Genomic DNA, 19482 nt, shown 5'->3' on the forward strand with positions numbered 1-19482 from the left:
ATTTGCGTGTATCTTCTTGAATCCCACTGAGAATACTAATTAGGTGTTTGTTTTTTAATATATTTTTCCCTTCCTCTCCCTTTTTTTCCTTCATGTTGATCTTACACTTTTTGTCTATTTCATATTGTAGGCTGACTTCAAATGAAGGGTGAATCATGGCTGTTCACTGATGTTTAAGAATGAGGGATTAGGGGCGCCTGGGTGGCACAGCAGTTAAGCGTCTGCCTTCGGCCCAGGGCGCGATCCTGGCATTGTGGGATCGAGCCCCACATCAGGCTCCTCCGCTGAGAGCCTGCTTCTTCCTCTCCCACTCCCCCTGCTTGTGTTCCCTCTCTCACTGGCTGTCTCTATCTCTGTCGAATAAATAAATAAAATCTAAAAAAAAAAAAAAAAAAAGAATGAGGGATTGGGGGGTGCCTGGGTGGCTCAGTTGGTTAAGCATCCAATTTGATTTCAACTCACATCATGATCTCAGGGTCCTGGGATCGAGCCTCACATGGGGCTCCATGCTCAGCTAAGCCTGGAGTCTGCTTGAGATTCTTTCCCTCTGCCCCTTCCCCTGCTCATGCACATGTGCTCTCTCTTTCCCTCTCAAATAAATAAATCAATCTTAAAAAACAAACAAAAACAGAATGAGGGATTAGGTAGGTGGAATGGAGGTAGAATTTGTTGATTGGAGTTTGCTTAGAGTAAGTGGGTAGGGAGAGCTTCCAGTTGGGCTGAAGATCTCTAAAATGCCAGAATGGAAAAACTTTACTCTGGGTCACTAATAATCTGTATCCTAGTGCCCTTAGTTCTCTGGCATATGGGTTCATTGTGGAAACTTTGGAAAATAAAGATAAGTACCAAGAAGATAAAAAAAAATCACTTGTAGGGGCGCCTGGGTGACACAGCGGTTAAGCGTCTGCCTTCGGCTCAGGGCGTGATTCCGGCGTTCTGGGATCGAGCACCACATCAGGCTCCTCCGCTATGAGCCTGCTTCTTCCTCTCCCACTCCCCCTGCTTGTGTTCCCTCTCTCTCTGGCTGTCTCTATCTCTGTCAAATAAATAAATAAAATCTTTAAAAAAACAATCACTTGTAAGCCCATCAGGCAGAAATAAGACTATTTATAAAAGATATATCACATATAACAGAAAATTAGGACCACACTGCCCATTTTGTTTTATTATTTGCAATTTGTAGTCAGTAGTGTGTAAAATTTCTTCTACATCATCATTGTTAATGACTATATAATATTCAATTACATAAATACATTTTCTTTAGCCATTTTCTATTGTGGGAGATTGTGTATGTGTCTATTTTTTCTTGTAAGTACTGCTACATGTAAACATTTGTAATAAATCTTTGCACATAATTTTTTGCCTTAGGATAAGCTGCAAAAAGTATAATTTTTGAGCAAAAGAATATGAATATTTGAAGGTGTTTGTTCTTATACTCACAGTGCTTGGATCAGTGTAAGGCTTATACTTTGTTAAGTGTGCAGACACGGGTCTGTAGTACTCTCTAATATACAGATGGTTGTTTACATGGATCCCTTGTTCATCAGCATGGGTTGGAGAGCTGCTGTATAGTTATAACTAAAATTACCAGTACCACCATCCCATGAAAAACAACATTTTGCCTTCTTTCTCTCTCGATTGCATCTTTGGGTAGATTTTTTTAAAAACCACTGCATGGTCTTCAACAGCTGTTGAAAACAGATTTCTGTAGAAAAAAGAGGGGGGAGGGGAAATGTTAGTATACTAGTGTATGGCATTTCTTTTACCAGCATATTAAAAACAATACCCTGTAGTTTGCTTAAACATTGGTTATATGGTCCCTGTGGAAGACTCTTTAATGGGCTCAAGTCCTCTTAATGAGTTGGATATTCCTAGTAGGAGCTATCATTTTTTGAGCACCTCTGTGTCACAGGGACCCATCTGGGCACTTTCTGTACATTATGCCCAAAGCTTGTGCTAGCTTTGTGAGGTAGGTGTTATCACCCCTTTAGAGATTTTTAGAAAATGAGGTTTAATGAATATATGAAATGTTCCCAAGTCCCACAGTTTGTGGTTGTCTAGAAGTCACTGGGACACGAGCTCCATGAGAACACAGAAATCGTTTTGTGCACTGGTGTATTCCCAGCGTTAGCTCAATCTTGACATGTAGTAGTCTCTCAAGAAGTATGTGTTGAATGCTGACAAAATGAGTTAAGAGAGGTGGGATTTGAACCCGAGCCATTTTGAACCTGAAACTCTTTCTACCAGGCAGAAGTCAACTTCTTCAGAGTTGTAATGTTTCACTGAGAGATCGAATGTGAGGTTTGCCCCAGAGGGATGTCCTTGTTCAGTGCTTGGGGTCTCCCTCCTCATTTTCATTTGCTCCTTCCTATAAATTGCTTTATGTAAAATGTCACTGCCATTTGGGAGAATCTTCGATTAAGTCAAACATAAATGATACTGAGTGTGTAAGAGGCCAAGCAAAAGTTAGAACTGTTTCTTGAAGAAGTTCCTAAATCCACTCAAGCAGTTGTTCTAAGGTATACTTTGAACTTTGTGATACTTAAAAGTTCTTCAAGAAGATGACATTTTCTCTGGTGACCCTTCAAATGCCCTGTGGAAGTTTCTGAGGATCTAATCCTCATCTTCTAGGAAAGAAAAAATTTGCCCGAAGACTCAGCTCTGTGTGGAATTGAGTTCTCACAAAATTCTCTTCAGAGAGCGTGCAGCTGTGCTCAAAGGTCAGAGGACTGATAAGCAGTGTGGTCGGTCAGCTCGTGCATCTTCACCTCAGATGAGCATTTATATTCCATCTGTCACATGTGGATACCAAATCCAGCAATCTACCGTTTCCTAAAATGTTCTTCCTGTACATTTATTGTAAACATCATTTATACGGAGCAGATACCAAAGCACTTAAACTGACCGACTCTGTCAAGTCAGATGAAGAAAAGGGAGAGGATTATGGTTTTCCCTCAAATTATGTTTAATGATGTCATAGTTGGCTGATTTTCAGCTCAACAATTATTTGTCAAATGTCTCCTGTGTGCTGGGCACCATACTGGACATGGAGAATACAGAAATGAGTAAATGAGCCCTCCCTGGAACTCGCCGTCTAGTCGGAGACAAATCGAGCTCACGGAGTGTGGTGAGGGCTGTAGTGCTTGGGGGTGAGAAAGACAGAGGAGGACAGAGCATCTCCTGAGAAAGGAGAGGGAGGTGAGTCCAGGCTGTCATTTCACACTTGGACTTATACCAGAGCCTTCCACAACGTTGCCAAAGGCTTTTTCTAGAATTTGTAAATCTAGTCACGTCACTTCCATATTTAAATGCCCCAACAGCTCCCCACTGACTGCCCGCAAGACCACGGCCCCATTTCAGCCACTCCCGTGTCCCCTTACTGCCCCACTGCTTTACGGCCTGACTGCCCATGTTCAAATCTTGGCCCTGCGGCTTGTCAGCTGTCTGCAGCTCAGTTTCCTTAAACTGGGTTAATGTCAATAATCTGTCTCATAATGTTATTGTGAAGATTAAATGATTTGATCTAAAGCTCTGAGAAAAGTGCCTAGCACCTAGTACTGGAGAAGTGATGCCAGTGATGCCGTTCCTCTCCGTCGCCCAGGCCGGTGGTAGCTTCTGTACCTCCCTGGCTTTGCACGAGCTGCCAATTGCACGCATTGTCACTACCACGTGATTTAATTCTTAGGCTGCTGCTCACCATTTCCTGTCTTTATCATCAACAAATTCTAGAGTCGTCAGCCTGATTAGATGGTAAACTCGGAGATTTGGGATTTCACCGCAAATGGTTTTTTGTTTTATTTTTGTACTTCCCCGCAGAACCTAAACACAGGGCATACTGCAGACGCTCAACGTCTGTTTATTGATGGAGGGGGACATCCCTTTCTCTGCAAGTCTTCCTTTGTGAAGTTTCTGTTATCACCATTCTTTCCTTTTCTTCTCTCCACTGTGCTGTTAGCATGTTAACAGTTTTTACATATTTCTGCTGTAACTCTTATCCCCTTCTGTTGTGATCATTCATTTCCACGCCCCCCCCCCCCAGCTTAATTTCTGTCAGGATAGGAGTTGCTTTCATTTGTCTCTCTGGCCTTTAGCAAAGGGACTGCGTACAAGTAGACACGTAAATGCTCAATAAAGAATAATACGTGTTATATTAATGCCACTGTATTTGAGGGAATCTGTGAGGAAAGAAAAATGTTTTCTTTGTACCTCTTTCTTTTGGGTCACTAAATGTCCAGGAAAGGCCTAATGATTTAAGGACTCCAACTAAACAAGCAAGAAACTCTCAAATAAATATTTTTCTAATGTAGGGGCAAAACATTCCAACACTTTACTTGTATGTCTGGTAGCTCCGTGTGTTCTAAGATAAAATGCTTTGTCTCTAGTTTCTAAGAGAATATCAAAATATGAAAACTACCTAAACTGTTATACAGGTAAAAATGAATAGTGAATTTTGACATTGGTTTTTTAAAAATTTTATTTGAGAGAGAGAGCACACACATACAAGCGAGGAGTGGGGAGGGGCAGAGGGAGAAGCAGACTGAACAGGGATCCCGCCATGGGGCTCTATCCCAGGACCCTGAGATCGTGACCTGAGCTGAAGGCAGATGCTTAACTGACGGAAGTCACAGTTGGCTGGTTTTCAGCTCAACAATTATTTGTCCAGCTGAGCCACGCAGGCGCCCTTGACACTGCTTCCTTAAAGTACTTTGAGAAGAAATTAAAATTGAACTAGATTTCACAGCTCTGAAATTTCCTGCTAAAAACTATTCTGATTGGGTATTGTGTATCACAGTAGTAGATGATGTAAATTTCATCTTTTATGGATGTAATTATAGATGAGAATTAATTGTTCCTATTGACATATTTTTGTGTCATTTCCATGCTTTGCATTATCTTATAAAAGATAAATCTAGGGGTGCCTGGGTGGCTCAGTCGGTTAAGCATCTGCCTTCAGCTCAGGTCCTGATCCCAGGGTCCTGGGATCTAGCCCCGCAGCGGGGAGCCTGCTTCTCCCTCTCCTCCCCATTTGTGCTGTCTCTCACTTTCTCTCTCTCAAATAAATAAAATCTTAAAAAAAATAAGTGACATCTTTTAGCAATGAAGAGGTAATGAAAAAAAGTCATGCCTCTTCAGCTTAATAAGAGAGTGGAGACTGCATATATTATGTGTGTTTTCAACTCATGCTTACAATTTACTATTTATTTTATTTATATTTTTAAAGTAGGCTCCACGCCCAGCATGGAGCCCAACATGGGACTTGAACTCCCAACCCTGAGATTAAGAATCGGTTGCTTAACTGACTGAGCCACCCAGGCACCCCGATTGGGAATTCTGTGTATTTCACATTTCTCTTTTTATTCACTTTTTTATTGCTTTTCAGTAACGTTTTGTAATTTTCATCATCTAGGCGCTTAAATTATTGGATTTATTTTTAGACGTTTTTGGCTGCTAGGAGCAGTATTTTTCACAAGGTATTTCCGTTGGTTGTTAATTGTGTGCAAGACAGGTAGTGACTGTTGAACATGATTTTTTCCTCACAGTCTACCTCACAATCTGACTAGATCACCCACCTAGTTGTTGTTGTTGTTATCCTCCTCCTCCTTCTTTTTTTTTAAGTTGGTTTCTTGCCCACCACAGGCCTCGAACTCATTGCCCCAAGATCAGGAGGTGTGCGCTCTGTGGACTGAGCCGCCAGGCGCACCTAATGCTTGTGATTTAGATGCTTGCCTACCGCCAGATCTTCCCATAGTTTTCCTTGAGATGAGACTTAGTTGTAACAGAACCATTCGTAAGTTCTGTTTTATGTTTAGTGAGAACAGTACAGTTGTTGGTAATACATCTCCATGACTAAATTTCTTACAGCAGTGAGGGAATGTGTATTTTAAGTCAATACGTTTCAGAATATAAATAAAGTTTTTCTACTGTGATTTTTCATTTGTTGGTATAAACTTAACTTTGAATATTATTATAAGTACTAGAACTTTCAGGTCTTCTTACTTCCAACAAGTATTTTATGCCAATTTCAGGTTTCTCCTTTTAGTTTCATCTCCATTCCAAACTGTTCCACTTCTGAGAACTCAGACTCTGAAATTCCTTTCAGGCTCATAACCTCCATTCGTCCTCCTTCCTTGCTCCCTCCCTCATTCCCACTCCCATACTTGCCTGATCCCCTGTCTTCTCCCAGTTCTCAAACATTAGTATCCACATGGTCCCAACCCTGTTCAGCCACTGCAGCCACATTTTGACCTTGTTGGCTTTTCTGCAAGGTTTCCCCTGCCTTCCCATCTCCTCACACCATGTTATCTTTTTGTCCTATCCCCCCACTCCCAGCCCTGGAGTTCCAGGCCACTCATGTCCATTGTAATCCATGATTTCAGGTTCAGCTGGGCTCCCAGAGCTTGAAGGTCTTTTCACCCTTCTCTTGTTGATTCGTTCTCCTTTGTTACCATGGATTTGCAGCCATTCTTCCCTTGGGATGTCCTGTGCCCCCTCATTACAGAGCCCCGGCTAGATTTCTTGACTCCCAGGAGATATTCTTACTTGCCCAAGGATTGAGGGTGTCTGTCATCAGCTGCTTCCAGCTTCCTCTGGCTGTATCTCAGTTTTGTTGTGCTTTTCTGTCTTCCTCTCAGCCTTCTTCTGACGTGCCATCTTTGAGGCTAACCTCCTGAGATTGTATAGAGTAAACTGTCTTTTTAAGCCAGTTTCTTAAAATGAACTTGTTTCTTGGTTTTTGTTTATGTGTGTGTGTGTTTGTTTGTTGTGAAGACAAACAGTTTTGAAATAAGCAGCCTTGGACGACTCTTTTGCCCACATGTGAGAGTACAGGCGGCCCTAGTTTTGCATGACTCTGTGGCGTGCTCAATCTCAATTACCAGTTTCATTAAATAACACCAGGCCTCCAACAACATGGTTCAAGTTTCAGTTACCAAGATTTAACTACTGTGAGGAGTTGCATAGAGTACAGCCTTTGCTGCTAGCTTTTTTCAGTCCACCAATCACTGTGTAAATAACAGATGCATATGGTGGCCAGTGACCAACCTGGCTTCTTCTAAAGTCTGTCAGTGATTGGTTACTATGCATCTGTCGATCAGTTCACAGACAGCAGAGAAAGTAGTTGTGTTGCTTCTTTGTCTGCCGGTGATAAATGTACATGCTATTTTCTACAAATGGATCATTGAAAGAACTGGCTGAGAAAGATGAAAATTCAGTAAAGGAGAGAAAAGTGATAATGCCAGAAGTGAAATTCAGTTCACATGTAAATGGGGTTATGGAAGAAAAAGCCAACCGTGGGAATGTTAACGTTGCCTCTGTTCAGCAGACTCTAGCCGTGCAGCCAGAGGTGAGTTTATGGACATCGTGAGGAACGTGGTTGTGATGGGAAGGATGAGGATGTCCCAGGGGAAGGGACGTGAGGATAAGAATTCATATCAAAGAAACTCATGGAAATACTGCACGTATTAAAAGTGCAAAGGTTAAAACATGGAAAACTGATCTAAGCTTGGAAAGGAACGTGGCTGTTTGCCAAGGCATGGAAAAGATATTCACTCTGTATTGTAAGCTATGTGATGAGAAGAAGATAAAACACTGTTCAAACCATTCTTTTTTTGTTGTTGTTCAAACCATTTTTGATAAGTTTATTACAATGAAAACTTTAATTCCCTGTGTTTTAAATTATAGTATATGAAATACAGATGAGTTTTACGATTCTTTGATTTCCCTATATGTTTATTTGATAGTAAGAGTTTTTAGTGTTTTTGATAGGGACTTAAAAATTACCTTTCATATGTTTTGTGTCAGCTTACACCACCATCAAAGGTTTAGGGGAATCCATTTGTGCTCTCTGCTGGTACCTTGTTCTGTTGGCCATTGTTTACTGTTAGTTCAAGCTCTTCCTCTGACCACTCCCTATTTCAGTGGACATACATACACTTAGGTTTTTGATTTCCGAAGAAAAAGGCTTCACCTAGACCCTGTTGTGTTGGAGACGCGCTATATTCTTGCTCCCCCTTCCTTTACCCTCATTTTCTTCTGAAATAAGTTAGACCTGCTGATTCTCTTTATTTAACCATTTCCTTTCTCTTTAGTTCTTGGCAGTCACTTGATATTAGGCACCTCGAGGAAAAAGGTCATGTCTGTTTTATTATTGAGTATCCAGTCCCTAACCCTGGTGATTGACATGTATGGTCAAGACTTGATATGTCTCATTTGAGAGAGTGAGGTCATGAAAGCCTGCACCCACCATCTACCCATTCACCCATTCCTCTTGTCTATATTATCTCTCTAGCTTGGCTTTTGGGAAACACCACCCCACCTGTCCAACCTACATCCATTCCCCTTTGCATATTCTTTGCTCTAGTCAAAGTAAGCAGCTCGTTGTTCATTTGCTGCCTTGTATTTCTTCCTTTAGACCTGTCCTTATGCTGGCCTGCCTTCTAGAAGTGTGCTCTATTATATCATCTGTCTATCAGATCATACTGTCAGCTCCCCCCGCCCAAAGCCTTTCTCCATGGAGCCTTCTCTGATCTCCTCTCCGACGACTGCAACCTTTCTCCTTCTTTAAACAACTATGGAACTGGAACGGCCTCCTAAAACCTGCCAAATATGAGCCATTTATGCTGTTATATTTACCTTTTCCCACACAAATAGAAGCTCTCCGGGCATCTCTTATTCTTTCCTGTGCATAACAGTCTTCACACATAGTTGGTACTGAATGCATAGTTTGTTGGATTTTCCCGCAAAGTGAGATTCCAGAGAGCTGTCCAGGAAACTCCATGCCACTAAAAATACTGAGGGGTGTTCTCTGGAATTTTTTTGTTTTTTGCTCCTTTTTTCCCCCCTAATTCTCAAGTAAAAATTCTGTCTGGTGTATCTACTTACTTTAAAATGTCAAAGGCCACAAGAGTGGTGAACGAGGAAGTGGCAAAATGTTAGAGCTGGAAAGATTTTTAGCAATCCATGTAGTCCAGCCCTTTCATTGTGTAGGGAGTGATCTGATGTCTAGAACATCTTAGTGATCTCACCCAAGTCACACAACCAGTTTGTGTTACCGTTTGGGCGCGCAGGGCAGTTGCCCAGTCCTGTCTAGCGCCTGTTCCTGCAAGCTGCCGTGGGGCATGGGGCATGTGAGGTTATTGTTGAGGTTTGTGTAGTTAAACTGTGTAAAAGAGGCATCTAATAGTCTCATGGTGCCTTTTATGGATTAACAAATAAGAAATTGAATCTCTAACTAGATTGTTTTCCTCTCTCCTTCCCTTCATTATTTCAAACTTCTCTGACTGGATTCATTTGCATTAACTGGGAAATTTCTGGAAACATTAATCTTCGATGGCACAGATTCGTTTGCTAACACTTAAGTAAACTTTTTCTCGAAATATAACATACGTACAGAAAAATGCGCGAAGCATAGTTGTGCAGTTTGCATTTTCACAAAGCACACACATCCATGGGACCTGCACCCGTATCAGGAAACAGAGCAGCACCACGAACTTTAGAAACGTTTGACAAAATAAAAGGGTTTGAAGCTGTGTAATTTTCTTTTTTCTCCCCACAGGTATTGTCAGTCTGTGTGTTAACAACAATCCTTGGTTGTATATTTGGGTTGAAACCAAGCTGTGCCAAAGAAGGTAATTACTACAGTAATGCATGTGCACACACGTGTGTGTGTGTGTGTGTGTGTGTGTGTGTGTTGCTATTTAGACTTCTTCAGAATGTGATTGAGAAAAGCGTTATGTCCTCATCTGTGGGTACTCAGTAGTTACTGCAGATCTGATGCTGGTTTGAGCCTTCCTGAAGCTCTTTTATTGTATGAGCCATATAGTATTTTATTTATTTGCAAAATTTGTTCCTAAAACAACAAAAAGGGGCTAGGACCAAAAAAATCAACCAAACAAAGAGAAAACCCCCAAAACAACAACAAAAAAATAAGAACAGTGAAACAAACAAGCAAACATGGCCCAAAGACTCTAGTGCTGGGCCCCTGGAGACCTCTCCCTGACTTTCTCCAGGGACTCCTAGGACACTTTTTTCCCAGGGAGTTAGTTGCTGAAGCAGCCCTGGAGGGGTTACTAGGTAACCAGTTAGCATCTCTGGGCAACCAGAAACTTATTGTCACATGCCCTTGGCTTTTAAAATTGCGGGCCTTGGTGGTCAGGAGCTAGGATTATTCCTTTTCTCTGTTGGATTTGCATTATTTTATAAGTGGATTTTTTTTTCTCGCCGTCCTGATTTTTTTTAGTAATCTCGTGAAAACCTAGCTTTTGCCAGGTATCTAGTAAACAGCTACCACATAAAATTATTGTGTTTAATAAAAAGTCTTCCTTCCATATCCACCGTGTATCCATTTAACAAACACTTGCTAGTACCAGCTATAGCCCAGCATCTTGCGGGGCGCCCGGACGCAGTATGCTGGGTAAAATCCACGTGTGGTTTTATTCTTAAAAAACTGGTAGTCTAGTGTGAGACTGGATATTAATGAAATACTCTAGTTCAGATGGAAGGACGTGACAGAGGGAAAGACAAGGTCTTACAAAAGTTTAAAAAAAGGAAATCACACCTTGACTGGGGAGTTCAGGCACCAGGCTGGACCTGAACGCGAAATGGGTATTTTAGGTGATGGGGGGAGGGGTACTCCTACAGAATGTTCGTGCACGGACATTACTTCTTTTATACACCAAGACTGGGGGTGAGGTAAGTCAGGCTTTCTTTCTTTTTCTCTGAAATATTCAGATAATCACTTTTAAAACCTTATCTCACATTTCGAAATTTTAGAGAACTTTCTGGCTGTTGAAGCCAACTTTTTCAGAGCATAAAACGTTCCGCACAAGTCCCTTCTTCTGACTTTTCTTTAGTGGGTCATAAGGATTTAAGTCTTATCAGCCCCAGTCGGGTTTGTCATGAATTTTAAAAGTTCTGCTTCTCTATGGTAAGAGATAAAAATCAAAACTCCATGCCTTCTATTTGTGCCACTTTCTACGTGTATTTGTGAAAAGATTGTTGGGTACCTTTATTACCCCATCCGTGTCTTCTAAGGTAGGATTTGAATCTATCTTAGGTATATTAGTTGATTTTGCTTTGTGCTTCTGTGATCCGAAAGCTCTAACTCATTATTCACTGTTTTCAGTTAAAAGTTGCAAAGGTCGGTGTTTTGAGAGAACGTTTGGCAACTGCCGCTGTGATGTTGCTTGCGTTGACCTTGGAAACTGCTGTCTGGATTACCAGGAGACATGTATAGAACCAGGTAAATAAAAATATGCAGGGAACAAATGGGGCCATGGGCATTAGTAAAAGATCAGAGACAAGTTCTGCATCTTTTAGGTTGTGATTTATCTAGCTCATTTGAGATTTTTAAAAATTTGGCCTTTGTATTTCCTTAGAGAAAAATGTCATCTGTTTTGCCTTTGTTCAGCACTTTATGGCCAGGCAAACCATGCCTGTTTCTTATGTATGCTGAAAGCCAATATAATCTGATTTGCACTTAAACTAACTTCAAAAAGCCTGCTTGAAATATATGAATATTTTCAGCATGGGCTCATTAAAACAAGAGTTCTTAGACACCCACTTCTTTTTACTGAAGGATGGAGTTGACACAACATGTTACATTAGTTTCACGTGTACTGAGATGTTTACTTACTTCAAAATAAAACCATCAGAATATGTAAATTTTCTCTGTTTGAGTTGGATTTCTCTACATACGACATGGATATTTAATATTTAAATGAGAATAAGCCAGATTCACATTAAATTTTGAGAACCCTGAAAATGGCTGGTGGGAAAAAACCAAGAAAAGTCTGTCTATGAATTGTATGATTATAATGTTTGTCCATGTTTTAAAATCATGAAATTCTGGGGTTTTCTAAGCGACAGAATAACAATTATTGCTTGCCTGTTTTCTGTTAGTTCAGGTCAACCACTGTGGTGGCCGATTCCATGAAAGAGTTCATTGTGTCTCTCCAGAAGAGAGCACATCTGCGTCCACGTCAGATGTGTTGAATTTGGACCATAACGTGTATTTTGTTGTTTGTTTCTAGAACGTATATGGACTTGCAGCAAATTCAGGTGTGGTGAGAAAAGGTTGTCCCGAAGCCTTTGCTCCTGTTCAGATGACTGCAGGGACAAGGGCGACTGCTGTGTCAACTACGGCGCCGTGTGCCGAGGTCAGCTCTCCACCTGCCCATCTGGTGCCACAGCAGCCTGCCATCCCCCTAGGTGGCCGTGGGCTTTTGCAGGGGTGTTATTTTTTACATTAGGAGTCCTAGTTATGGACCAACTATGTTGGCTGAAAAAAATATTTTAAAAACATTTTATTAAAGAAAAATGCAAACATGCATAAAGAAAGTATGCAGTGAATCTTATATCCATCCGTCAGTTGAAGAATTACTATTATCTATGCTCGGCAAATCTTGTTCCATCTATAGTTACTCCCTCTCCCGCTTCCACCCCTTCTTCATGTTATTTGGACATTAGCTACGTATTTCTTCATTTATTTTTAAAGATTTTATTTATTTACTTGGGAGAGATTGACAGAAATACGAGAGAAAGCACAAGCGGGGAGGAGAGGAGAAGCAGACAATTAACTGACTAGCCACCCAGGGGTCCATTAGCTTCTATTGAATGCTGCCTTGTGGAAAGATGACTTTTGCAGTCCTGGCTGACTTCTATGTCCCAGGTGCCCTCGTAGTGAGTGGGGACAATGTCTGCCACAGGTTGAAAGAATAGGTGTGAAATTACTGTGCATGGTTATAGGGTATTATGTAAACTGATGCGATTGTGATGTCTTGTCCAAGGGTTCTTTGAAATTGATATGAGAGGAACTATGGTATCAAGGATTTAGTACTAGAAGATATTGTCAGGTGGATAAATGAGGCTTGTAAATTTTGGCTGAAAATATTAACAAGGATGCCTTCAAGTTCTCACAAATACAGTAATATGGTTTAGTCCTACAACTATATATTTTTTCTTCCTGGTGTCAACTAACTCTGATTTTGAAACAGAATAACTTTGTTTTTGTTATATTTCCCTAGAATCATGCCCCATATTATCTATATGTCTATTAACATTTTGTTTTTGGAATTTGTCTTAATATGTCTCACAGCATCACAATTATCGTTACGGTTCAGTGTGTGCAACTTGTTTTATTTCTTGAAAATATTTTAGGAGAGAAAAGTTGGGTAGAAGAAACATGTGAGAGCATTAATGAGCCACAGTGTCCAGCAGGGTAAGATGATATTCTGAAATACTATTTTTCTAAGGTACTATTTTTTTTCTCATTCTAAATTGAAAAGATAAAAATAATAATCATTGTTTCATTAAATAGTATTTCTAGCCAGGCCTTGTGTTGGGTGCTGGTGATAGAGTTGATTATGGAAGGACTCCCACTCTGGAAGCTAACGGAAAAAAGAGAGGTCATGACTATTTAGTCTTTAGTGTTCGTGAGCGGTGGGTGGAAATCTTTTGTCTTTCTCCTTAGGAAGGAAGGCCTTTTACTTTGATTTGTAGCTTTGAGAGTTAAATCTGCAGCAAATTCCTTTACAGCTTTCTTACTTTTTGTTATTTTGATTCACTTACAAATTTGGGGGATAAGCAATGTATCTGTGAGAGAGTGTTGTGTAATTTTTATAATTCATATGGTTCTTTTTGTCCTTGAAGTATTTATCACAGCACCTTATGTATAGTAGGCCATCAAGAAATTTGTGTGTAATTCAAAGGGAGGAAATGTTATGAAGATGTTAGCTAGATTTATCTTTGCTCCACTTGAGATCTACTACCTTGTATAATTGGAATTATTCATCTGCAGAAATACATTTTTACCTTTTACAGTCATGATTTTTTCCCCAAACTATTAAAAATTCTAAAGCTGTACGTTAGCTTATTTCGTTTGTGTATAGAATTTATTTTTGCTTTATAGGATGTGTATTTTTTTTCTTTTGCATGAGAGAGTACTTTTTTGTTTTAAACAACAGTAGTAGCAGCAGCAAAAACTAAACCCAAACCAAAAAATTACAATAGAAGATACTTTTTTCAAAGGGAGACCTCTCCTGTACCTTGAGCTGTCCTTTAAATCCAAGGTATATTGGAAAATTTAGATTTAGTGAATTTTGTTTTTTTTTTTTTTTTAAAGATTTTATTTATTTATTCGACAGAGATAGAGACAGCCAGCGAGAGAGGGAACACAAGCAGGGGGAGTGGGAGAGGAAGAAGCAGGCTCATAGCAGAAGAGCCTGATGTGGGGCTCGATCCCATAACACCGGGATCACGCCCTGAGCCGAAGGCAGACGCTTAACCGCTGTGCCACCCAGGCACCCCAGATTTAGTGAATTTTGAATCTTTCTTTTCTTTCTACATATTGGTCATTATTTTTCAGTTGTAATATTGATCCTTTTAGTGGAAATGTAACTATTCCTTTCTTTAAAATGAGATCATAATTTAGAACATACGTTATTATACCGGAAGTTATATCAGTATATTTCCCTGGTGGCACAATAAACTGTTTATGTTTTATGTTGAGTGAATACAAATAATTATATACATTTATGGACTGTTGAGACCCTATGCACCTGATTCTGGAATCTTCTAACTGAGCTATGGTGCAAACACTAGTTAGTGGAAAACACATACCAATTTTTCTTTTTCCTTTTGTGTTTGTGTGTGAGAGTAAGCTGAGGAGGAGGTAGAATTGAAAAAAGTAAGGCAAAGTTAAGCATTTGCTCTCAAATTTTAAATTACTGAGTAAACTTTAAGTGGAAAGTTTTTTTTTACAGTTATCCTGTGATGTACAACTCTCCTATCATCCACCAGGTACATTAGAAGTTCAGAATTTCTGAACCATGCCTCTTCTGGTTTGGCCATATAACAGTTGCACATAGTTATTCTCTTTGACTGAGCACATCATTGTACGTGTTTTTTGCCTCCTTCTTTGGGTTTCCACACCACACACCTTGTGTGTGTGTGTGTGTGTGTGTGTGTGTGTGTGTTTGTGTTTGTGTGTGTGTACGCGCACGTGTGCCCTCATTGTTCATTCCTAGCTTTGGATCGTTTCTTTGTTGTTTATTTATTTAAAAGCAGTGAATACATCTCAAACTTCTCTACTAAATAGTAATATCTTCCAAATGTAGTAAACTTAAAAACTGAATTTTATATACAATTTATGCGATGTGAAGTACCATCTAGTCGATTCATGTAGAGACAATATCGAAAGTGGTTGTTCAGGAAAAAACTTAATGGAAACAAAAACATAATTTAGAAAATGCTATTTATGAACAATTATTCTTCTGCAAATTGGGAAAATATTATTATGTATTAGTAGCATTTGGTCCAGCTTTTGGAATAGCAGGGACCATGAATGATATTCTCCATACAGTGGCTCAAAATGGCATGAGTGCTGGAGAAATAGTACTTGATGATAAATGTATATATCATATGTATATGTAATGAAATGTAAAAGCATGTACATGGATATCCGTGTAAAGTCTCCTTTATAAGGATGCTCGCTGAGCTCGTTAGTTTACTTTAGTTTACGTACCAACCTCAGCGAGAAATCTTCATGAGACCTGTGCCAAGGAAGGAGAAGAACCTTCATTGGATGTGTGTCTTCCTTCTGCTTTTTTAAACATTGTTTTTTTTTTCTTTTCTTTTTCATTATCCAGGTTTGAAACACCTCCTACCCTCTTATTTTCCTTGGATGGCTTCAGGGCAGAATATTTACACACCTGGGGTGGCCTTCTTCCTGTTATTAGCAAACTAAGTGAGTAACTTCAGCGTTCGCTGTCTGGGAGTGTCACCGTTTTAGTGAGATAGACTAGAGAGGCAGGTTTTTTTGGAAAAATACTGGCAGACTGTGTTTTACCACATATCTCTGCTGTGAAGTAGTTCAACCTGATCATGTAATTATTGTAATTGTTTTGTATTGTAATTATTGTAATTATTTTGAAGCTGCCTTTTAAATACTTCTAAGATAATACAGTTTAAATTTTTTTCCTCAGAATTTTGGATTCCTTTTGTGGAAAAATCATTAATAATTATTACATCTTAAAAGAGAATTTTTGAAACTGAAGGTATTTCTGGTATGATTCTAGTAGTGTAGACATTGAATATTTGCCAGTATCGTGTAACATCCTTCCAATTTCTTTGCCTCATACAAGGCCTTAATTGAATGATTATTCTAGAAGTTATTGATGCAATAGTAGACTGGTCTTACTATTAATGCTCAAGTTGTAAAGCACATTAACCCCCCATTATATGGGTATCACTTGTATCATCATTGTTACTGGGAAGGGAAAAAATATGTATATGGTATAAAAATTGTAGAACTTGGCTCATTATCAGTGATCAGTAGTTACGTAGTTACAGTGTAATTTAAGGCTGAAATAGAAGTTAATACAATGATTTTAGTGTTCTGGAATTCTAAAATATTATTTACTAGACTTGAGTATATGAGATTAAACATTAAAATCACTCTCAGTAAATACATGTGTGCATTTATTTTACTTCTTTTATGACAAACCAAAATAATTTTGGGAAAACTTTTTGAAATTTCTGTTTTTAATTTTTACCTAGAAGAAAATAGTTTTTATAAATAATCATTGACATGAAAAAAAATTGTTTAGCAAAAAGCAGGCATGGTCAAGGAAAGCTCTGTTCTTATCAGGCCCATGGGCTTTGAAGCTTGAATCTGGTCCTTTGTGACCATTAGGAGGAAAGTTTGTTTCCATGGCACCAAACATGGCATCCTGAGTTCAGAATTAAGGAGTCGGGGGGACTATATGTGAAGTTTAAAAGAAATCAGTACACAATTAGCCTAAGCCCCAGCTTTGGATACTGGGGGACATACTCTGTAATTCTGCACTGTTTGGAAGACACTGAGATAGATAGACGCATGCCAGTCTGAGGAACGTTTTCAGCAATGATGCACTGAAATGCCAGAATCATTAGTCTACGTGTTTTTGGGTTTTTTTTCTTAGCAGTAGAGGCAGGAGAAAAGGAGCATGACACCCAGGCTAAATCCAGAACAGTCTGACTTCTGTGCTTTCTATGGCATGAAGCCAGAAGATGCCTTTTGTCTTTAGAGCCGTATTGAGTTTGTCCAGAGTTAGCTGGTTCTGGATTTTCACACTGGGACACTGTCCCCCCAGCTACTGCTTCACCCTTGTTTTAATTTTGCAGATTTTGCTACCAATGCACTTTGGTTTTTTTTTTTAACTACCTCTCGTTACTTAGGTATGTGACCACTAAGTAGGATCAAACAAAGATCTAGTAGGCTTCATTATTACAAGTGGTCCATCTGGTACTTAATGTAAGTATGGGATAATTCTTTCATTGGCTTAATTATTTTGTTTAATATTTTTCTGAGAAAAATTAACTCAACATTGAATTTGAATCTACAATGTTGCTTTATAATTAACTCTAAATTTTTATAGGGTTATAAATCCCTCCTGGGTTAATTTTCTAATACTATTTAGACTTATTTGGTAGCAAAGCTAGATAAAGTAAACAGATTGTCAGTTGCATTTAATAACAATCTTTAATTTTTTTTCGTTTGTAGAAAACTGTGGAACATATACCAAAAACATGAAACCAGTATATCCAACAAAAACTTTTCCCAATCACTACAGCATTGTCACTGTAAGCTCCAAGTTTCGACTTTTATATGTTCACAGAAGTGAGATGTAAATGTTACATTTTTTGAGTGAATAATTAGGCATCAGATCAGAAAAGAAGAACTTCTTTTCCAGTATGTAGTTAAGCAAGGAAACCTAGTCTTTGCTCAGCCACTAATTAACTGCAGTTTGGGGAAGGTCACTTTACCTTCTGTTCTCAATTTTTCCATCTTGAAAAGAGGTGACTAAAAGACTCAAAAAATTATTTCTTGGTTTCCTTTCAGTTTTAAGATTCTCCAGTGTTTGTGTCTTATTTCTTATAGTTTTGTAGCTTGCTGTATTTGTACAAATTTGTCCCACGCTCATGGGTTCTTTTTTTTTTTTTTTTAAAGATTTTATTTATTTATTTGACAGAGACAGCCAGCGAGAGAGGGAACACAAGCAGGGGGAGTGGGAGAGGAAGAAGCAGGCTCATAGTGGAGGAGCCTGATGTGGGGCTCGATCCCAGAACGCCGGGATCACGCCCTGAGCTGAAGGCAGACGCTTAACCGCTGTGCCACCCAGGCGCCCCAAGGGTTCTTAACTGATCCTTCCAGTCATCTTGATGCAAGAGTTTAAGCAATCCATTTTGCCTGACTGTAGATAAGATTAGAGCCCTGTTTTTGTTTTAAAGTTTCCCAGTTTAATTGGAATCCAGAAAAAAAGTCAAATTCATTAGGTATTAGGGTTGAAGCCAGAAAATTAATTCTTTAGCCTGTGTTACTACAAGCTGTGCTCAGACTCAACTAAAACAAAGTCTGTCCTACAGAGATGCCTACTCAGCAATGCAGAAGGAGCACAGAACACTTTTTTAAAAACTGGAGAGGCTGTAGGGGTGCTTGGGTGGCTTAGTTGGTTGATTTCGGCTCAGGTCATGATCTCAGGGTTGTGAGATCCGGCCCGTGTCAGACTCTGTGCTCAGCCTGGAGTCTGCCTGTCCCTCTTCCTCTGCTCCTCCCCTCGCTTGCACTCTCTCTCAAATAAATAAATACATAAAAATAAAATCTTTTAAAAAAAAATTGGGGAGGCTGCCTATTTAAATATGCCCTCATCCATACCATTCCTAACTTATTTTCTCCTGCTGCATAATGTAAAACACAAACACTATATGAAATCTTTAGTGGTAGGTTGTGTTTTGATAGTCCCATTGTTTTGTTCTTTCCTTAAACCATGTTAAGTTTCCTGTAGCTTCAGTCACCTCTTTCTCCTCGATGATTTTGTTCTTTGACTTTATTTAACGTTAAAAAACTCACAACTTGCATAAAACCTGCTTTTATATTTTTTAGGGACTTTATCCAGAATCCCATGGCATAATTGACAATAAAATATATGATCCCAAAATGAACGCTTTCTTCGCACTTAGAAGTAAGGAGAAATTTAATCCTGAGTGGTACAAAGGAGAACCAGTGAGTTGTTTTGTTTGTTTTAGCTACTAAAATAGTTTTTTAAAATTATTCTCCTCTATTTCAATCAGAGTAAAATAACAGATTCCCTGGAGCTTTTAAACCTACATCATTGATCGTGTCCGTGGCCATCCTTTTATAGATGGTCATGAATGCTGATAATCCCAAACACAGCTTGTATCGTTGTGTAATGAGAATAGTTTATCTCATAGCTGGGGTGGGGAAATTCGGACCATTTTTCTTCTCTCTCCTGCTTGATTGTACCTTCCTGTACTGGTAGTTTCTAGCAGTAGTCTGGGGGCCATATTTTGATCCACACAAAACTAATTGTTTCTGAAGGAGGTGGACTTTGACTTCATTTGTATATGCTAATTTAGAAGATTCTTTCTGGCCATGGTTTAGATGTGTTCTTTGTATTTTTAAAAAATAGCTACAAAAATTCTGTG

The 19482-nt window shown here is 39.2% G+C and overlaps 1 protein-coding gene across 1 annotated transcript in view; it reads left to right on the forward strand.

The window, feature by feature from the left end:
- The window catches only part of ENPP1 (ectonucleotide pyrophosphatase/phosphodiesterase 1), a 70504-nt gene that overhangs the window by 24120 nt on the left and 26902 nt on the right, over positions 1-19482 (forward strand). The window contains exons 2-8 of the mRNA XM_040627802.1: positions 9554-9626; positions 11123-11239; positions 12030-12155; positions 13156-13216; positions 15645-15742; positions 17540-17619; positions 18920-19039. Coding sequence (XP_040483736.1) covers positions 9554-9626; positions 11123-11239; positions 12030-12155; positions 13156-13216; positions 15645-15742; positions 17540-17619; positions 18920-19039 — 675 coding nt within the window. The remainder of the gene's footprint in view (positions 1-9553; positions 9627-11122; positions 11240-12029; positions 12156-13155; positions 13217-15644; positions 15743-17539; positions 17620-18919; positions 19040-19482) is intronic.

Source organism: Ursus maritimus, unplaced genomic scaffold (assembly GCF_017311325.1).
Source record: "Ursus maritimus isolate PB19 unplaced genomic scaffold, ASM1731132v1 scaffold_13, whole genome shotgun sequence".
Lineage (NCBI taxonomy): Eukaryota > Metazoa > Chordata > Mammalia > Carnivora > Ursidae > Ursus > Ursus maritimus.